Source organism: Puma concolor, chromosome A2 (assembly GCF_028749965.1).
Source record: "Puma concolor isolate L17-30 chromosome A2, mPumCon1.1.hap2, whole genome shotgun sequence".
In the NCBI taxonomy this organism is placed as follows: Eukaryota; Metazoa; Chordata; class Mammalia; order Carnivora; family Felidae; genus Puma; species Puma concolor.
In genome coordinates this window covers 128536411-128551277 of record NC_141668.1, presented here as the reverse complement: position 1 = coordinate 128551277, position 14867 = coordinate 128536411, and the positions used below count along the sequence as shown (strand labels likewise).

Genomic DNA, 14867 nt, shown 5'->3' with positions numbered 1-14867 from the left:
GAGTTAACGTCATTAATATAAGCAATCAGCCATCAGCTTTATGTGATTGGGCCTCAAAATATTCTAGTGTTATTTTCTTCTAGTCTTACTGTCATTTCTACCCTAAGTTCCAATAATTGTCTTTATCTTTGAGGCCTGATGTGAGGCATTAGGTTAACATTCTTTGAAGAAAGATAAATGGGAATATAATGTTATTGCTACCTTACTGTTGCAAAACATAATTACTAAATAGTATGCCCTTTTGCATTCTGACAATGAAATTATGACTGGCATTCCTGTTTTAATATGAAAGCTGTTTTGGGGCTATCATCATCACTTAATGGAGTCTTGCCTGCAAGGAGTCACATTTTAACTTCCAATGACTTTTATCTAACAACCGCTTAACATCGAAGTCTCTGGTGAATTGAAGCTAATCCCTGCAGGGGAATAGGTTAGATACAGAATTAACCATTCCATATTCTGGAAACTGTTGGTGTCATTATTGTTATGTCTCTTAATTTATAGCCTTATTTTAAGTCGAGGGTTCAATGTGGCATCCTTTTATGGGAGAGAATTTCTCTCATCAAGACCATGTAGTTAAAACCATTAAAATTCCCTAAGTCAGATCATCACTATTGAACAATTAGTGCCTGCAAGTTATTTTACTATGGCAATTAGACACCATTGAGCTCACTAGCCTAAATCAGGAATTAATGGAAATTGAGCCTGTAGTCACTTACGTGGCCATCTAGTATTTCTATTTTCTGTTTCAGTATAGTGTGATGTATGAATATGGAAATATGGTCGCCTAAAAGCATCATGGTTTTGAAAGCCTTTCTCCCTACTAACAGAGGACAAGATCATTAAACAAATACATGAAATGCCCTTAGTGAAATTAGCATTGAATATTAATGGGACAGAATATTAAGTGATAGATTATAGGTAAAGAGTGACATATAAGCATACATAATGAATTGAGATGACTCTGATCAAAGTATTTCAAGAAGAGAGAAGGAAAAGGAAAATTCAAAGGACAAGGTATTAGTATTTTCTTGTTTTTTCGTCTTAGTAATAGCTATGTGGTTCAATATCTCCCACCTTTGTACAAATATGCAGAACTCAATTTTTATAGTTAGGCAATATTCTGATTTTCATAAATAAAGTAATTTTCCACATTTTGTTGATGAGAATAATTCATTTTATCAAGAAAGTAGGTGCCAATGCAATGATACATTTGAGAATATTTTCTATCGCCAATGTAAGTTATTTTTCATTTGGGGAAATTTTCTGAACTACACAAAAATAACTTTTTCCCAGTTCCCATTTTTATAGATGGATCAATTGAGATCACAAAACGCAGAGTAGGGGTGCCTGGGTGGCTCAGTCAGTTGAACATCTGACTTTGGCTCAGGTCATGATCTTGCAGTTCTTGAGAGTTTGAGCCCCGCATGGGCTCTCTGCTGACAGCTCAGAGCCTGGAGCCTACGTGTGATTCTGTGTCTTCTTCTCTCTCTCTGCCCCTCCCCCCCCTTTCTCAAAAATAAATAAACATTAAAAAAAATTTTTTTAAAGAAAAAAAGAAAGAAAACGCAGAGTAAAGCCATTACTCTAATTCAACATTTTGTGATGCAAGTGGGTGGGGTGGGATGGGAGCTTTTTCCTTTGTAATCAACATAACTTTCCTCAAATTAAAATACAAACAGGATTTTGTATTTTCTGATTTTCAAAATGATGAATAAAACAGCAGAACAGCAGCATCAGTTACTATTTTAAATGTATAGTGTTTTATACTATGCATATATGAAAGATGCCAGTGCATGATCTCTTCAGGTAAAAGTTGAGGTAACATTAAAAAAAGTCTATATACTTGGAATTAAATATAGATTTGATAGTTTGTCTGACTCTGTGTTCATTAATTTCTTTGTACCAGTTCTAAGTGAATAAATACAGTAATAGTTTGTTTTTATGGAAAAAGAAATTGATACATTTGGAGAACAGTCACATTTTGAGCAAATTTACTTTTAAAACTGCATTATAAACAGTGTTTAGATGTCTACTATCACAGCGTTTCAGAAAAAAAATTGAAATGGTATGAGAACGTAAAGGAAAATTGACCTTTTAGTGTTTATTTTTATACAGTACGGAGCGTATTAACATTCTGCTTAAATGTAAAGTAAATGAAGACATTATTTTCTGCTTGCGCAAACCCCAAGTTTGTGAAATTTAGTTAAAGTGGCTGGGGTTTTTATGCATGTGTCCTTCATTTTTCCGTTCCCTATATCTTGCTGTTCACCTTTTATTAGTGTCATAACCTTGCATGTGAAAAGTTATTTGCCAGAAAAATCAAAGAGTAAATTTGTGATGTTTCATAAATGACTCAAATGGGGTTAGATGCCTGCTATAAAGAATTGATTGAAAAAGAGCCACATTTTGAACAAAATGGCTTATAATGAATTTATCCTCATAGTCCCTGACACCCACCCCCATTCGAGTTTCCTTGAGTGCTTTGAAGCAAAAAACTCCTCTGGCTGAAAAACCTAATTCATTGGAATGGCCTGTGGTTTGCAGTATAGCCTATACCAACTGTGTTAAAAAACAAACAAACAAACAAACAACACACACACAAAAAAAAAAAACACGTAGCAAAACTAATTATATTATGTGGAGTTACTAGAAAACAGTTTCATCAAGGGGAAAATTATTGCAACAGAAACATTTATTTATACTATATTGTTGTTTCAGAGTATATGAGCTTAAAGTATATGTCTTTCTGTTTCTTTTTGGGTTTCCAGGTGAACTACACTCTGCTCAGCTTTAAACCAAAAGTAAAAGGAGACACTCCAATTTTCATTCTTCCTGAGTTGCCTCCTTCCTGAAGAGCAATGGAGATAGGTGGAAGAGGATTAATCATATCTCTAGTTTGTTTCCTGTTCAAATTCTCCACAGCCATTGAAATACCACTTTCAGGTAAAGTGACAGCATTCAATACCTACTTTATGGAATTTCATTTGCATTTTCATTTTTAAGTAGAATACTTGTAGCTTGAGGATGTGATTTTTCTATCATATTTCTATTTATTTTCCCGCAGTCTGTCATCAGAATTCATCACCGTCTTTTTAAAAATTTGGATGGTTTGTATTTGGATGCTTGCTATAATTATTTTGCAGCTCAGGCTTTTTGCCTCTCATGCAAACTTGTCACCTAACAAGAAACATGACCTATAGATCAGGTGTTTTGCTGTCAAAGATATTCTTCACTATTATCAACAGCTGTTAGTTTTGTAGGTTTAGTTTATTTTGGGGAGTGTTATGATTCAGAAATTAATGGTATTAAACCAATTATGATAAAAAGAAACTGAATACACTTGGTATCTTTTTTTTCAAAATGATCATATATTTACAAATGAAAACAATGGGAGCGCCTGCATAGCTCATTTGGTTAAGCCTCCTTCTCTTGATTTTGGCTCAAGTCAAGATCTCATGCTTCATGGGATGGGCCCTGTGCTGACACTGCAGTCTGCCTGGGATTCTTTGCCTACCTCTCTCTCTGTCCCTCCCCCACTCATTCTCTCCCCCTTTCTCTCTCTCTCCTTCTCTTTCTCTCTGTCTCTCTCTCTTTTCTCTCTCTATGAAAATAAGTAAATAAACATTAAGAAAAGAATGAAAGCAGTCAATTCAGAAAACATTAAAAAGCCATTTTTATACAACTAAAAATAAAAGATGATATCAACTCTGAAAATGTAGAGCCTTCAATAGTGTGAATTCATATCCAGAGGTCAGTAGTTTTATGGAAATGTATATCATAACGTACATTGGTTAAAAAATAATATATCTGCAAGCGCAGTTTACGTGATACTGTATCAGCTACATAATGTAGAGATTTGGGGAATTTGTCTTGTGTTATTATAAGGACGTGGGATACAAAAGACCCTTGAGAGGTTATTTAGATATTTTTATCCATATGCTTCCTGTATTATCCCTGCTGTCTTTTCCATATGTGATTTGGAGATTTATAATACAAGAGGCGTTGCTTGTTTAATTGAATCTTAGCTTTGGAAATGATCTTCGCACATCATCTAAGTTCTAGACAATTAGACGAGTTCAGCAAGCTGAATAAACATTAAGAGAAGTGCTAACTCTGAACTAAAACTTTTCTTCTGAATTACCCAGTCTGAATGTGAATAGAAAAGGAAGTAAGTCTCTGAATGTATAATATAATGTGGTTTTAAACCATTTTTCTGAGAGCTGCCTTAAATTACTTCACACAACAGTTGCACATCACACACTTTGGGCAGCCCTACCCTATTAATTCAGCCTTAAGTGAGAATCCCTTCTCCAGTGTCTTTGACAGAGGGTCAAGTCTCTCTTTGAATATTCTTACTTCTTAAGAAATTCCACTTATCTGTTCTGTGGATGTACTCTGAGCCTATACACAATATATACCAGCCTCACTGTAAACATTCTGTTCAAGAGCTGGAAATAATTCATCTTCAGTAGATTCTTTTGATTTGAGTGCAGTCCCAAATCAAGAGCAACGTGCTTGGTGATCCTTGTGAGAAAGGGGTTAATAATTTTATATTCCCCACCACCTCCCCAGTAGCAACAAAGATGCCCTGAGATTTCAGACTCAGATTCCTGACCATACTCTCTTAGAATATACATTTTCAAATTTCCATCTTTTCTCATTTAGTTCATCAGTGGTAAAGAATTTGAAAGTTTTTATTAATCCATAGCACACATTTTTATTCTTGTCTCAATTGCTTATGCATTTTCATGCTCTAATGTCCTTAGACAACAATTGTTATAAAATATTAATGACATGTTTTCAGAACAACTGAATATTATCCATTTATTTCGGTACTCTAGAGCAGTTACTAGCAGATGCAATGGAGGCAGGTATCCAATTTGAATGTCAACGAGTCTGGTATCTCTGTAATTGGCCTAATTATGGAGGAAAGGATTTATAATGTAGAATATATATTCTTATAAACACCCAAAGGTTATTAGTTCCATTCCCTGAGTAATTAGTTATTGCTGAGACTTTACAACCTTAGCAAATTTAAGAAAGAGTAATGTTCTAATAAACAAGTTGTTCACAAGTTATTAGCTGATATCTTAGGGACTGTTGCTATTGTGCATCATCCCTCATCCTTTGTAACTGTAATATAATTTAAATAATGTGAATTTGCAATAAGCTTGAGACCTGCTCTATTTAGAAATAGCAGCAGTCAGAAATGAGACAAATGTCACTGAAGGTATGAATGTTTTTTGCATGTTGTTGAAATGTTTATGTATATCCAATGGATAAAGACTAAACTTGGGCTACTGTCCCTAAACTAGTAAAACAGAGTTATCAGATTCATTAAGCCAAAATTATTTTTTAGAATTGGAAGTAATAGCTTTGAATTATTTATTCTAGGCTGGCCATCAAAGCTTAAAACAGGACCAATGCCCTCTCAGGGTCAGTGAACCAGTATCTTTTTCCCGAATGATTATCATATGATGTTACAAAATTATACATGGATTACAAACAACCCATGAATAGGGGTGCCTAGCTGGCTCAGTGGTGGAGTATGCAACTCTTGATCTCGAGGTTGTGAGGTTGAACCCCATGTCAGGTGTAGAAATTGCTTAAAAAATAAAATCTTTTTAAAAAGGAACCCATGGGTAAAACATTTTCATATAACAGAGTATGAAAAGCTCATTGATATGCTTTCAGGTTCCATATTGTAATAAATATTTAAGAAACTACCACTTGTGAAGTTCTGGTGTATATTTTGGAATGTCCACAATCATCAGAAAGGATGATAAAATATCTCACCCTTTTCCAAGTACATTATCTGTGTAAAGCTAGATTTTCTTCATATATTTAAGCCAAACAACTTGTGTGACAAATTGAGTGTGGAAATATACATGAGAATCCAGCTGCCTTCTATGAAGATGTTAAAGACATTTGCTATAATGTAAGAACATTGCCACCATCCTCATTATATTTAGTGTTGTTGATAAAATAGGTGTTTATTTTAACATATACAATTATTTAAAATGGATTCATAAACATTTTAAGTATTTCTCAGTTTTGATTTCTAATATGGAAAATATTGTTAGATATAACCCACACAAACAAAAGCACCATGGAGTCTTGTATAATTTTTAAGAATGTAAAGGGATCCCAAGACCAGAAATTCTTACCAGCAGTTTATCTAGCCTGAATCCCTAATTTTACAAATGAAAAAACAGAATGACTCAGGGCCTGGCTAAATGTCACAGGGTTTAGGGTCCTATTTGTAACTCCACTGTGGAATATTACTTAAAAACTCAGGCTCAGTGCCTTTCTGCAAATTGCTTTTCTTAAAACATATTTGCCTAAGTCAGTTTCCTGCAGCTGAATCTTACACACTTCCTTGTGATTTTTGTGCTGTCCCCTTCCTTTCTAGAAAACGTAAGAACTGTACTAAAATGGTAATGTATCACTTTGAAAACTGTTGACTGCTCCCTGATAGTAGACATTTACATAAATCTGTGTCCCCCTTTAAAACATAATCCATATTTGTATCTTTAGCATTAATATATTTATTTTATAAACACAATTCTCCGAAATGCCATCTGGCTACTTCACTTGAGGAGAGACAAAGTCCTCTGCCCAATTTTTAAGCTTTGCCTTTTTTGTTTTTCAATTTTTTAAATGTTTATTTATTTTTGAGAGAGTAACAGAACAGAAGCAGGGGAGAGGCAGAAAGACAGGGAGACACAAAATCCAAGCAGACTCCAGGCTCCAAGCTGTCAGCACAGAGCCAGACTTGGGGCTCGAACCCATGAACTGTGAGATCATGACCTGAGCCAAAGTCAGACGCTTAACCGACAGACCCACCTAGGCGCCCCTTAAGTTTGTCTTGAAGGTTATTTAACTTGTCACACACACCAAGTTTTTCACAAGACCAGGAGTACTTGAATATGTAGAATCTATTTAAAAGTACCATTATGTATTTTTTGGATGGTTATTAGTGTTAAATTCCATAAAGGGAGAAAAACCTAGTCTCAGACCCCCAGTAATAGTGAAAGGAAAATTTATAAATGGGAAATGACAAATAATAAACAAACTTAGGGAAAAACATTTATTAACAAAAGCAATGTGTAGAAATAAAAATAGAGAAAATGAGCAGGTTATAATTTCCTTTGTAAAATTAGCAAAATATTTTATCATTTTTAAATACTGGTGTTCATTTGTGGCAAGGATGATGGAAACTGTTGTACTCCCATTTTGTCTGTAATAAATGTCCTCTTGTGAAATGATGTCATCATATATCCAGAATAAATATTATTTGTGTCCATGTCTGGAAATTTATCATAAGTCACTAATTCAATAAAGGAAAAATTTATATGCTTGAAGATATCTATGGAAGTACATGTTACCTGGAAACAGAAAAATGAAATAATAAGAAAATTATCAAATAAGTGATGACAAAATAATGGAAATAAATAAAGTAGTAAAAGTAGTATATTAATTATAATGTCTTAGAACACTATAAATAAAAAACAACTGTCAAAATGATTGGACTAAGTTAAAAATATATACACACATCAAATAGACTAAATGCCAATAATTTAAAAATAGAGACTTTGGGGCGCCTGGGTGACTCAGTCGGTTAAGTGTCCGACTTCGGCTCAGGTCATGATCTCAGAGTCCGTGAGTTCGAGCCCCGCGTCGGGCTCTGTGCTGACAGCTCAGAGCCTGGAGCCTGTTTCAGATTCTGTGTCTCCCTCTCTCTGACCCTCCCCCATTCATGCTCTGTCTCTCTCTGTCTCAAAAATAAATAAATATTAAAAAATTTAAAAAAAATAAAAAATAAAAAAAAATAAAAATAGAGACTTTAAAGTTGTAATGATATGGCAGTCTTTCTTCTGCTTTACAAATTGTTCTTTTGTTCTGGATTAAATGAAGTGAACATATATGGCAACATGAAATGAAATGGTAGCAGTAAATGTATGTATTCTTTAAAAGTAAATATATTTTGCATAATCCAATTAAAAATGGGCAGAAGACAAAGACATTTCACCAAAGAAGAGGTACAGATGGCCAATCGACACATGAAAAGTTGCTCAATATCAGTAATCATCAGGGAAATGTAGATTAAACCACAGTGAGATGTTACCTCACACCTGTCAGAATGGCTAAAATCTAAAGCATAAGAAACAACAGATGTGGAGAAAAAGGAACCCTCATGCACTGTTGGTGGGAATGCAAACTTGTGAAGCCACTGTGGAAAACAGTATGAAGGTTCCTCAAAAAAGTTAAAATAGAATTCCTACATGATGCATATATTCCACTACTGTATATTTAGCCAAAGAATACAAAAACATGAATTTGAAGAGATATGTATATCCCTGTGTTTATCACAACATTATTTACAATAGGCAAATTATGGGAGCACCCCTAGTATCCTTCGATATAGATGGAAGAAGTGGTATAGATGAAGAAGTGGTATGTGTATGCACATGTGTGTGTGCAGACACACACACACACACACACACACACACACACATATGTATATATGTAATGGAATATTACTCAACCATAAAAATGAATGAAATCTTGGCATTTGCAATAACATGGATAGATCTGGAGGGTATAAGTCTAAGTGAAAGAAGTCAGTCACAGCATCTGGGTGGCTCAGTTAGTTGAGCATCCAACTTTAGCTCAGGTCATGATCTCATGGTTTGTGGGTTCCAGGCCCATATGGGGCTTGCTGAGTCCTCTTCCAATCGTCTGTCCCTGACTCTCTCTGCCCCTCCCCCACCTCATGCACGCACATGCCCACTCTTTATCTCTTTCAAAAATAAATAAACGTTAAGAAATAAAGACTGTCAGAGAAGGACAAATACCAAATGATTTCAGTAATATGTAGAATTTAAGAAAGAAAACGAACAAAGGGAAAAAGACAAACAAACAAAAAAAAAACCAGACTCTTAACTGTAGAGAACAAACTGATGGTTACCAGAAGGGAGGTGAGGGAAAGGGTGGGTGTAATAGGTGATGAGGGTACTCTCATCACGATGAACATTGGGTAATGCATAGAATTGTTGAATCACTGTATTGTACACCTGAACTAATATAACACCATGTGTTAACTCTACTGGAATTTTTTTTTTTAATGACCCAAGAGCACACACCTCAGAAAAATGAATTAAATACATGTTCAAAGAGGAAGTGAAATTTATTCTGTAATTTTCACTCTTTTATAGTTCTTTTACCTACCAATATAGAAAGCATGTTTATTTTTCAAGATTTTATTTTTAAGTAATCTCTGTACCCAATATAAGGATTGAACTCACAACCCTGAACTGAAGAGTCATATACTCTACTGACTGAGCCAGCCAGCCTCCCCTACAAAGTATTTCAGTTGTTTCTGTTATAGCTAAATTAACCTCACCCAGTTTTTGCAGACCATGTTCTTTACATACATATTTTGATATTTAGTTCAGCAGGTTCCAACCATCATAAAACAGTCAAAAGTGCAAGTTGCCTTTCCCTTTGATGAATATTTTCAGATTGAGTGTGAAGCTAAAGGAAATCCAGAACCAACGTGAGTATTCTTTCAAACAAATCATTGTTTAATGCATACAGTGTTTTTACTTCTCTGTACTCTGACTGTTATAAGCTTTTTGGAGTATAAATCTACATGTGACTAAGGTAAGCATGCCAAAAGAATGATAGCTATGTCTATGAAGATAAAGTTTGGCTATTTTACATATGTTCTTGTGCAAGTCGAATTTATTTTCACCGTTGAATGATTTACCTTATGTTAAATACTTACCATGGGCTCTGGCACCGTGGAAATATTCTGTCATTCCTTATGTTACAAGTGAAAAAGGCAGTCAAAACCCAAAGCATCCTTTATTCTACTTAGTGAAAGGTAACATTTGTTAAGCCAAATGCTTAATACATTTATACATGACATTGTATACATAGTTATTATTGCAAGTCTTAAATGTGACACATATCTTAGTGAATAGGTCGTTACTTGATATTTAAGTTATCATAGAAATATTTAGTCATCCTGGATGGCAGAATGCTATATGCATTGTATATTTTTATCTAGTAGTTTATTAGTTAAATAACTGTTAATGTAAGTGATCATAATCAGTGATGAAAGATTTTTAAAATACCTCCTGTACTTTGGAAGGGAGAAAGAAATGTGGGTGTATTGGGAATGAGGTGGGAGAAGCTGTAGGGAAAATTTTAGATTTTAATGTAGGTGATTCTCAAGTTGTCAGCAAAGTTACCCATTTATTGATTTGCTTAATTCCTTTATATTAATTAAGAAGGTACATATTTAATGAAAATTATTTGAAATTGTATTGTGGCTCTCATGATTACTGCCTGATAATATGTTGTTTTAAAAATCATTCTTAATGAATCATTAACATGTTAAATTATCATTATTATCTATATTTCACCAAATGGAATATATTCAATCAATATATGTAAATGTGGACAGAATTGTATGGAATGAAGACGAATTTAGTTGATCATCTGGCTTGATCAGTATGGATCAATCAATATTATGATATATATTAATGTTAATGAACTGAATTATTGTATCAAAAGATAATACACAATCATATTATCAGATATTATTAATGATCAAATTTATCTGTGTCTGTAATCAGAATGAGTTTAATTATGAAATACTACTAGCACTTATAATAAATTCAGAAGTCAGAATAGAATCTGCTAGTAACATTATTTCTTATTTTCCTAGATCCAAGTCCAATATAATTATGTAAGAAAATAAAATAAAATCTATACATATGAGAAAATATGATTATTAATATTTATTATTATTGTTGTTATTATTATGTAATTTGTTATTTTATCTGAAAACCCAAGAATATTCATTCCCTGGACAAAAAACAAGCTTTTATAAATACAAAGGGGTTACAATAAGTGGCCAATAATACTTTTTAAAGAACCTTAATTAGATGTCCATGCAAGGCAGTTAGAAAATAAATAGGAAACAAGAAGGAAAAAATATCTCATCACACTACCAAAAGGAAAAAATCTAGCAATCTTAACAATTAGTGGTAGCAACATCAACAAAAACAATATCAAATACTATGTAATAAGACCTATGCAGGATTTAAATTGGGGGTGGTGACTACAAAATTCTGCCTAGGATCGGGAAAGAAGATTTCAAAGAATGAAAAGATGTAGCATATTGCCAAGTGGAAGTGTTTAATTCTGTATATGTAAAGTAATCCCAGTCAACGTACTGGAATTTAAAAGAACAGATTCTCTGTGTTCTTTGTAAGTAAAGCCAATAGAACATAAAACAGAGAGAGAAAAAGGAGTAAAAGTAGTGGAGTGGGGGGCAGGCGTACTCCCAACAAAACTATGTGGGCCATGAAGGTTTGTTAATCCTGTTGAGAGAATAATCAGCTAGGCTAGTGTAATAATATGGTGTCCTAAAACATTACCCAGTTTGCATGGGTAATTCATATATGAAATGCTAACTAAAATCAAGTTGGGAAGTCATTATTAGATTGATAAGGTTGTTTTAAAAAAGGCTTTTTAGAGCCTCATCCATACAAATGACATGGTGGTCACATATTACGGTGAGAACTTAACTGTAGGGTTTTTTCTGGAATACAATTCTGTAACATTTATCAACAACTGTAAAAATTTTCTTATGCTATTTGTCTATCAGTCTTTGAAGAGATTGTCCTAATGAAATATTAGATAAGAACGAAAAAAATAAATATGTTAAGGTTGTGTGCACAATTTGTTTATAAAAGGGAGAAAATTCAAATCATTGAGTAACTTATACAGTAATCATATGACAGAAGATAATGTAGTCATAGAAACTGTCTTTAGTAGCATTGTAATAATTAGAAAACCTAATTTTTCCAAAATTATATATTCATTGTGGTCTCAAATATGTTACTAATATGTCTAAAAGTAATGTTAGGAAATACCACATTTAATAGTACTTGTTTGTTTAATTTTGAGTGAGCTTTTCACATACACACATGATGGCACATTATATGTTTGTATGGAGTAGTCTTTGAAATACTAGTAAAATACCTTTCCGGTTGGAAAAGCTAAAATAGCTTCAAAAAGAACAGAACAAAACCTATTTTCAATTTCTGTTCTCTCAGCTGTCACAGCTCTTTTGTGGCTTGGTCTTAGTTCACCTTGCTATAACAAATATGCTACAGACTGGGTAGCTTGAACAACAAGCACATATTTGTTACACACTTCTGGAGGCCAGGCAGACCAAGATCAAGGCCTTGGCTGATTTGGTGTCTGATGAGGACCTGCTTTCTGGTTCATATACAACTATTTTCTTGCTGTTACCTCACATGACTTAAGACAGCAGAAATGCTTTCTGGAGTCTCCTTTATAAGGCTGCTAATCCCATTCATGAGAACTCTACCCTCATGATCTAAGCACCTCCCATATACCCTACCTCCAAATACGCTTACAATAAGGGATTGGGCTTGAATATATGAATTTGGGGGAGACAGAAACATTCAGTCTACAGCAGCTTGTGAGATTTCTCAGACTCTTCTAAGGCTTTTTTTTTTTTTTTGTATTCTATTATATAGCCAATTAAAAATCTTTTTTTCTTAAACCATAAATTGCCTTGGTTTTGTCATTGTTGTGCTTTTGATTATGACTACTTTAAAATTAAGAAATACATTTTCATTTTTCAGGATTATTTACTTTTCTTTTATCTTACAGATTTATGTGGACTAAGGACGACAAGACTTTTGATCTCTCTGACTCTCGGATAATTGTGTCTAACAACTCAGGAACATTTAAGATCCCAAATGAGGGGCACATATCTCATTTTCAAGGGAAATACCGCTGCTTTGCTTCTAATAAACTGGGGGTTGCTATGTCAGAAGAAATAGAATTTATAGTACCAAGTAAGTGTTACAATGGATATTCCATATTACAAATATTTTAGTGAAATGTTGAAGAGAATAATAACACATTCATAAATTAATTACCAGCTTAAATATGCCCTATGTTTCATTATAAGGGAAGTTATCTTCTAGATCTTGATACTTTAAATATGATCTTTGAAAACAACATAATTTTGCTGTGTTTCAATATTCTTATATCTAACATGGGAAAAAATAAGAGTCTGTGTTGCCTAATAAGATGAGAATCAAGCTAAATGCATTAGTTAGATGTGGCTAAATTTCATGGCTGCAACAAGTATTCTCCAGGCCCACATGTTAATTCCCTGATTATGTGGTTGGCTCTGGGTCTGGCAGCTTTTTAGGCTAGGTGTTCTCCATGCAGCCTTTTGGAGGTCCCAGCCACTGGAAATAGCGTCATTCTGCGAGTGTACCATGTGAAATTTACACCACCTTGGTCAAAGAATCTGGGGCAGAGACCAGGCAATAATTGCTTCCAACAAGAAACTATACAGGCAACTTCTCATAGTTTGTCAGGTGGGCAAAGCCAATCTCATAGCCCTACTTTACTCCAGCAATATGAGTGCCCATTGGGAGAGGATAGCCAGTAATTGGTATATATTAACAATGTTTTCTGTAAATAATAATCATGGAAAACTGTAAACTACTTTACTGTTAAGGGTGTGTTTTATCAATAACTGCTACGAAGATTAAGTGACTCCTTTATTACCATATTTTGCCTCTACAGCATGGGATCTCTGATGACCAACTTCCACATTTGGTCACTTATTTTCCCTGCTCTTAAGGTATCCCACATTACCTGATTCTAACTAAAATCTTTGCAGAGTCCATTCTTATGTAAAAACTGTTGTCAGCTTCTATTTGGCAATTTCTTTTTGCAGACTTATAGACACTAAAGAGATTCAGAGTCATCGCCTTTCCAGGATATTGACACTTTATGCTGGAAGCCAGTGAGAATGTACACAAACCTCAGAAAAACAAATAATGAAAAGACGTATCCTAAAAAATTGGACAGGGGACTAGATTTAAATGATTCTAAAGTCCTTATATTATTCTAGATAAGAATTTAGAGTCTTACAAGTAAAGTATGCATCTTAAGATTTATAAAGTAATTACATTAAAAATATAGAGTAAAATATGAATGGTTAACAGACCCTGTTGTTTGAAGGAGAAAAAGAGAAGAAATGTGAGAAAAGGAAAGAAAAAACTGTACAAATAAATCCAAATATATTACTAATTGAAGATGAGAGTAAATACACTAAATGCTTCAAGTTTTTTTCTTTAAAGAAAGGTATGGATTGTTTACCTTGTAGCACATCTAAATCATAAGGGTACAGAGTTATTGAAACTACAAGATGGAAATGATGTTCCAGATAAATGCTATTCAAAACAAAATGGGAATGTCCGAATTAATATTAGTCAAAATAGAATTCATTTTTATTTTTTAAAAATGTTTATTAATTTTTGAGAGTGAGAGAGACAAAGCATGGGCAGGGGAAGGGCAGAGAGAGAGGGAGACACAGAATCTGAAGCAGGCTCCAGGCTCTGAGCTGTCAGCCCAGAGCCCGACGTGAGGCTTGAGATCATGGCCTGAGCCGAAGGCAGACACTTAATCAAATGAGCCACCCAGGTGCCCCTAGAATTTATTTTTAAAAGCCTTCCTGAAGATTAATTCCCTAGGCATATATAATATTAAAATATATGAAGCAAAAATAGAAGTACAAGTGGAAATGGACAAATCTATCATAATAATGAGAGATACTAAAATATGTTTCATTTTTTGGTAGCTCAAGCAGACAAAACATCAGTAAGTATATAGAAGATTTAAAGAAGCCAATTATAAGCTCCAACTAATGAACATGTATAGAACATTGCACCTAAAACTGCAGAATGCATTTTTTTCAATATTTGATGACATATTAGCTATGAAATAAATAT

General features: G+C 33.8%; 1 protein-coding gene across 2 annotated transcripts in view; it reads left to right on the top strand.

Moving 5' to 3' along the window:
- The window catches only part of CHL1 (cell adhesion molecule L1 like), a 201244-nt gene that overhangs the window by 120340 nt on the left and 66037 nt on the right, over window positions 1-14867 (top strand). For both annotated transcript variants that reach the window (XM_086697580.1, XM_025921675.2), the window contains exons 2-4: window positions 2772-2946; window positions 9457-9562; window positions 12724-12911. In XM_086697580.1, coding sequence (XP_086553706.1) covers window positions 2862-2946; window positions 9457-9562; window positions 12724-12911 — 379 coding nt within the window. In that variant the 5' untranslated portion in view covers window positions 2772-2861. The remainder of the gene's footprint in view (window positions 1-2771; window positions 2947-9456; window positions 9563-12723; window positions 12912-14867) is intronic.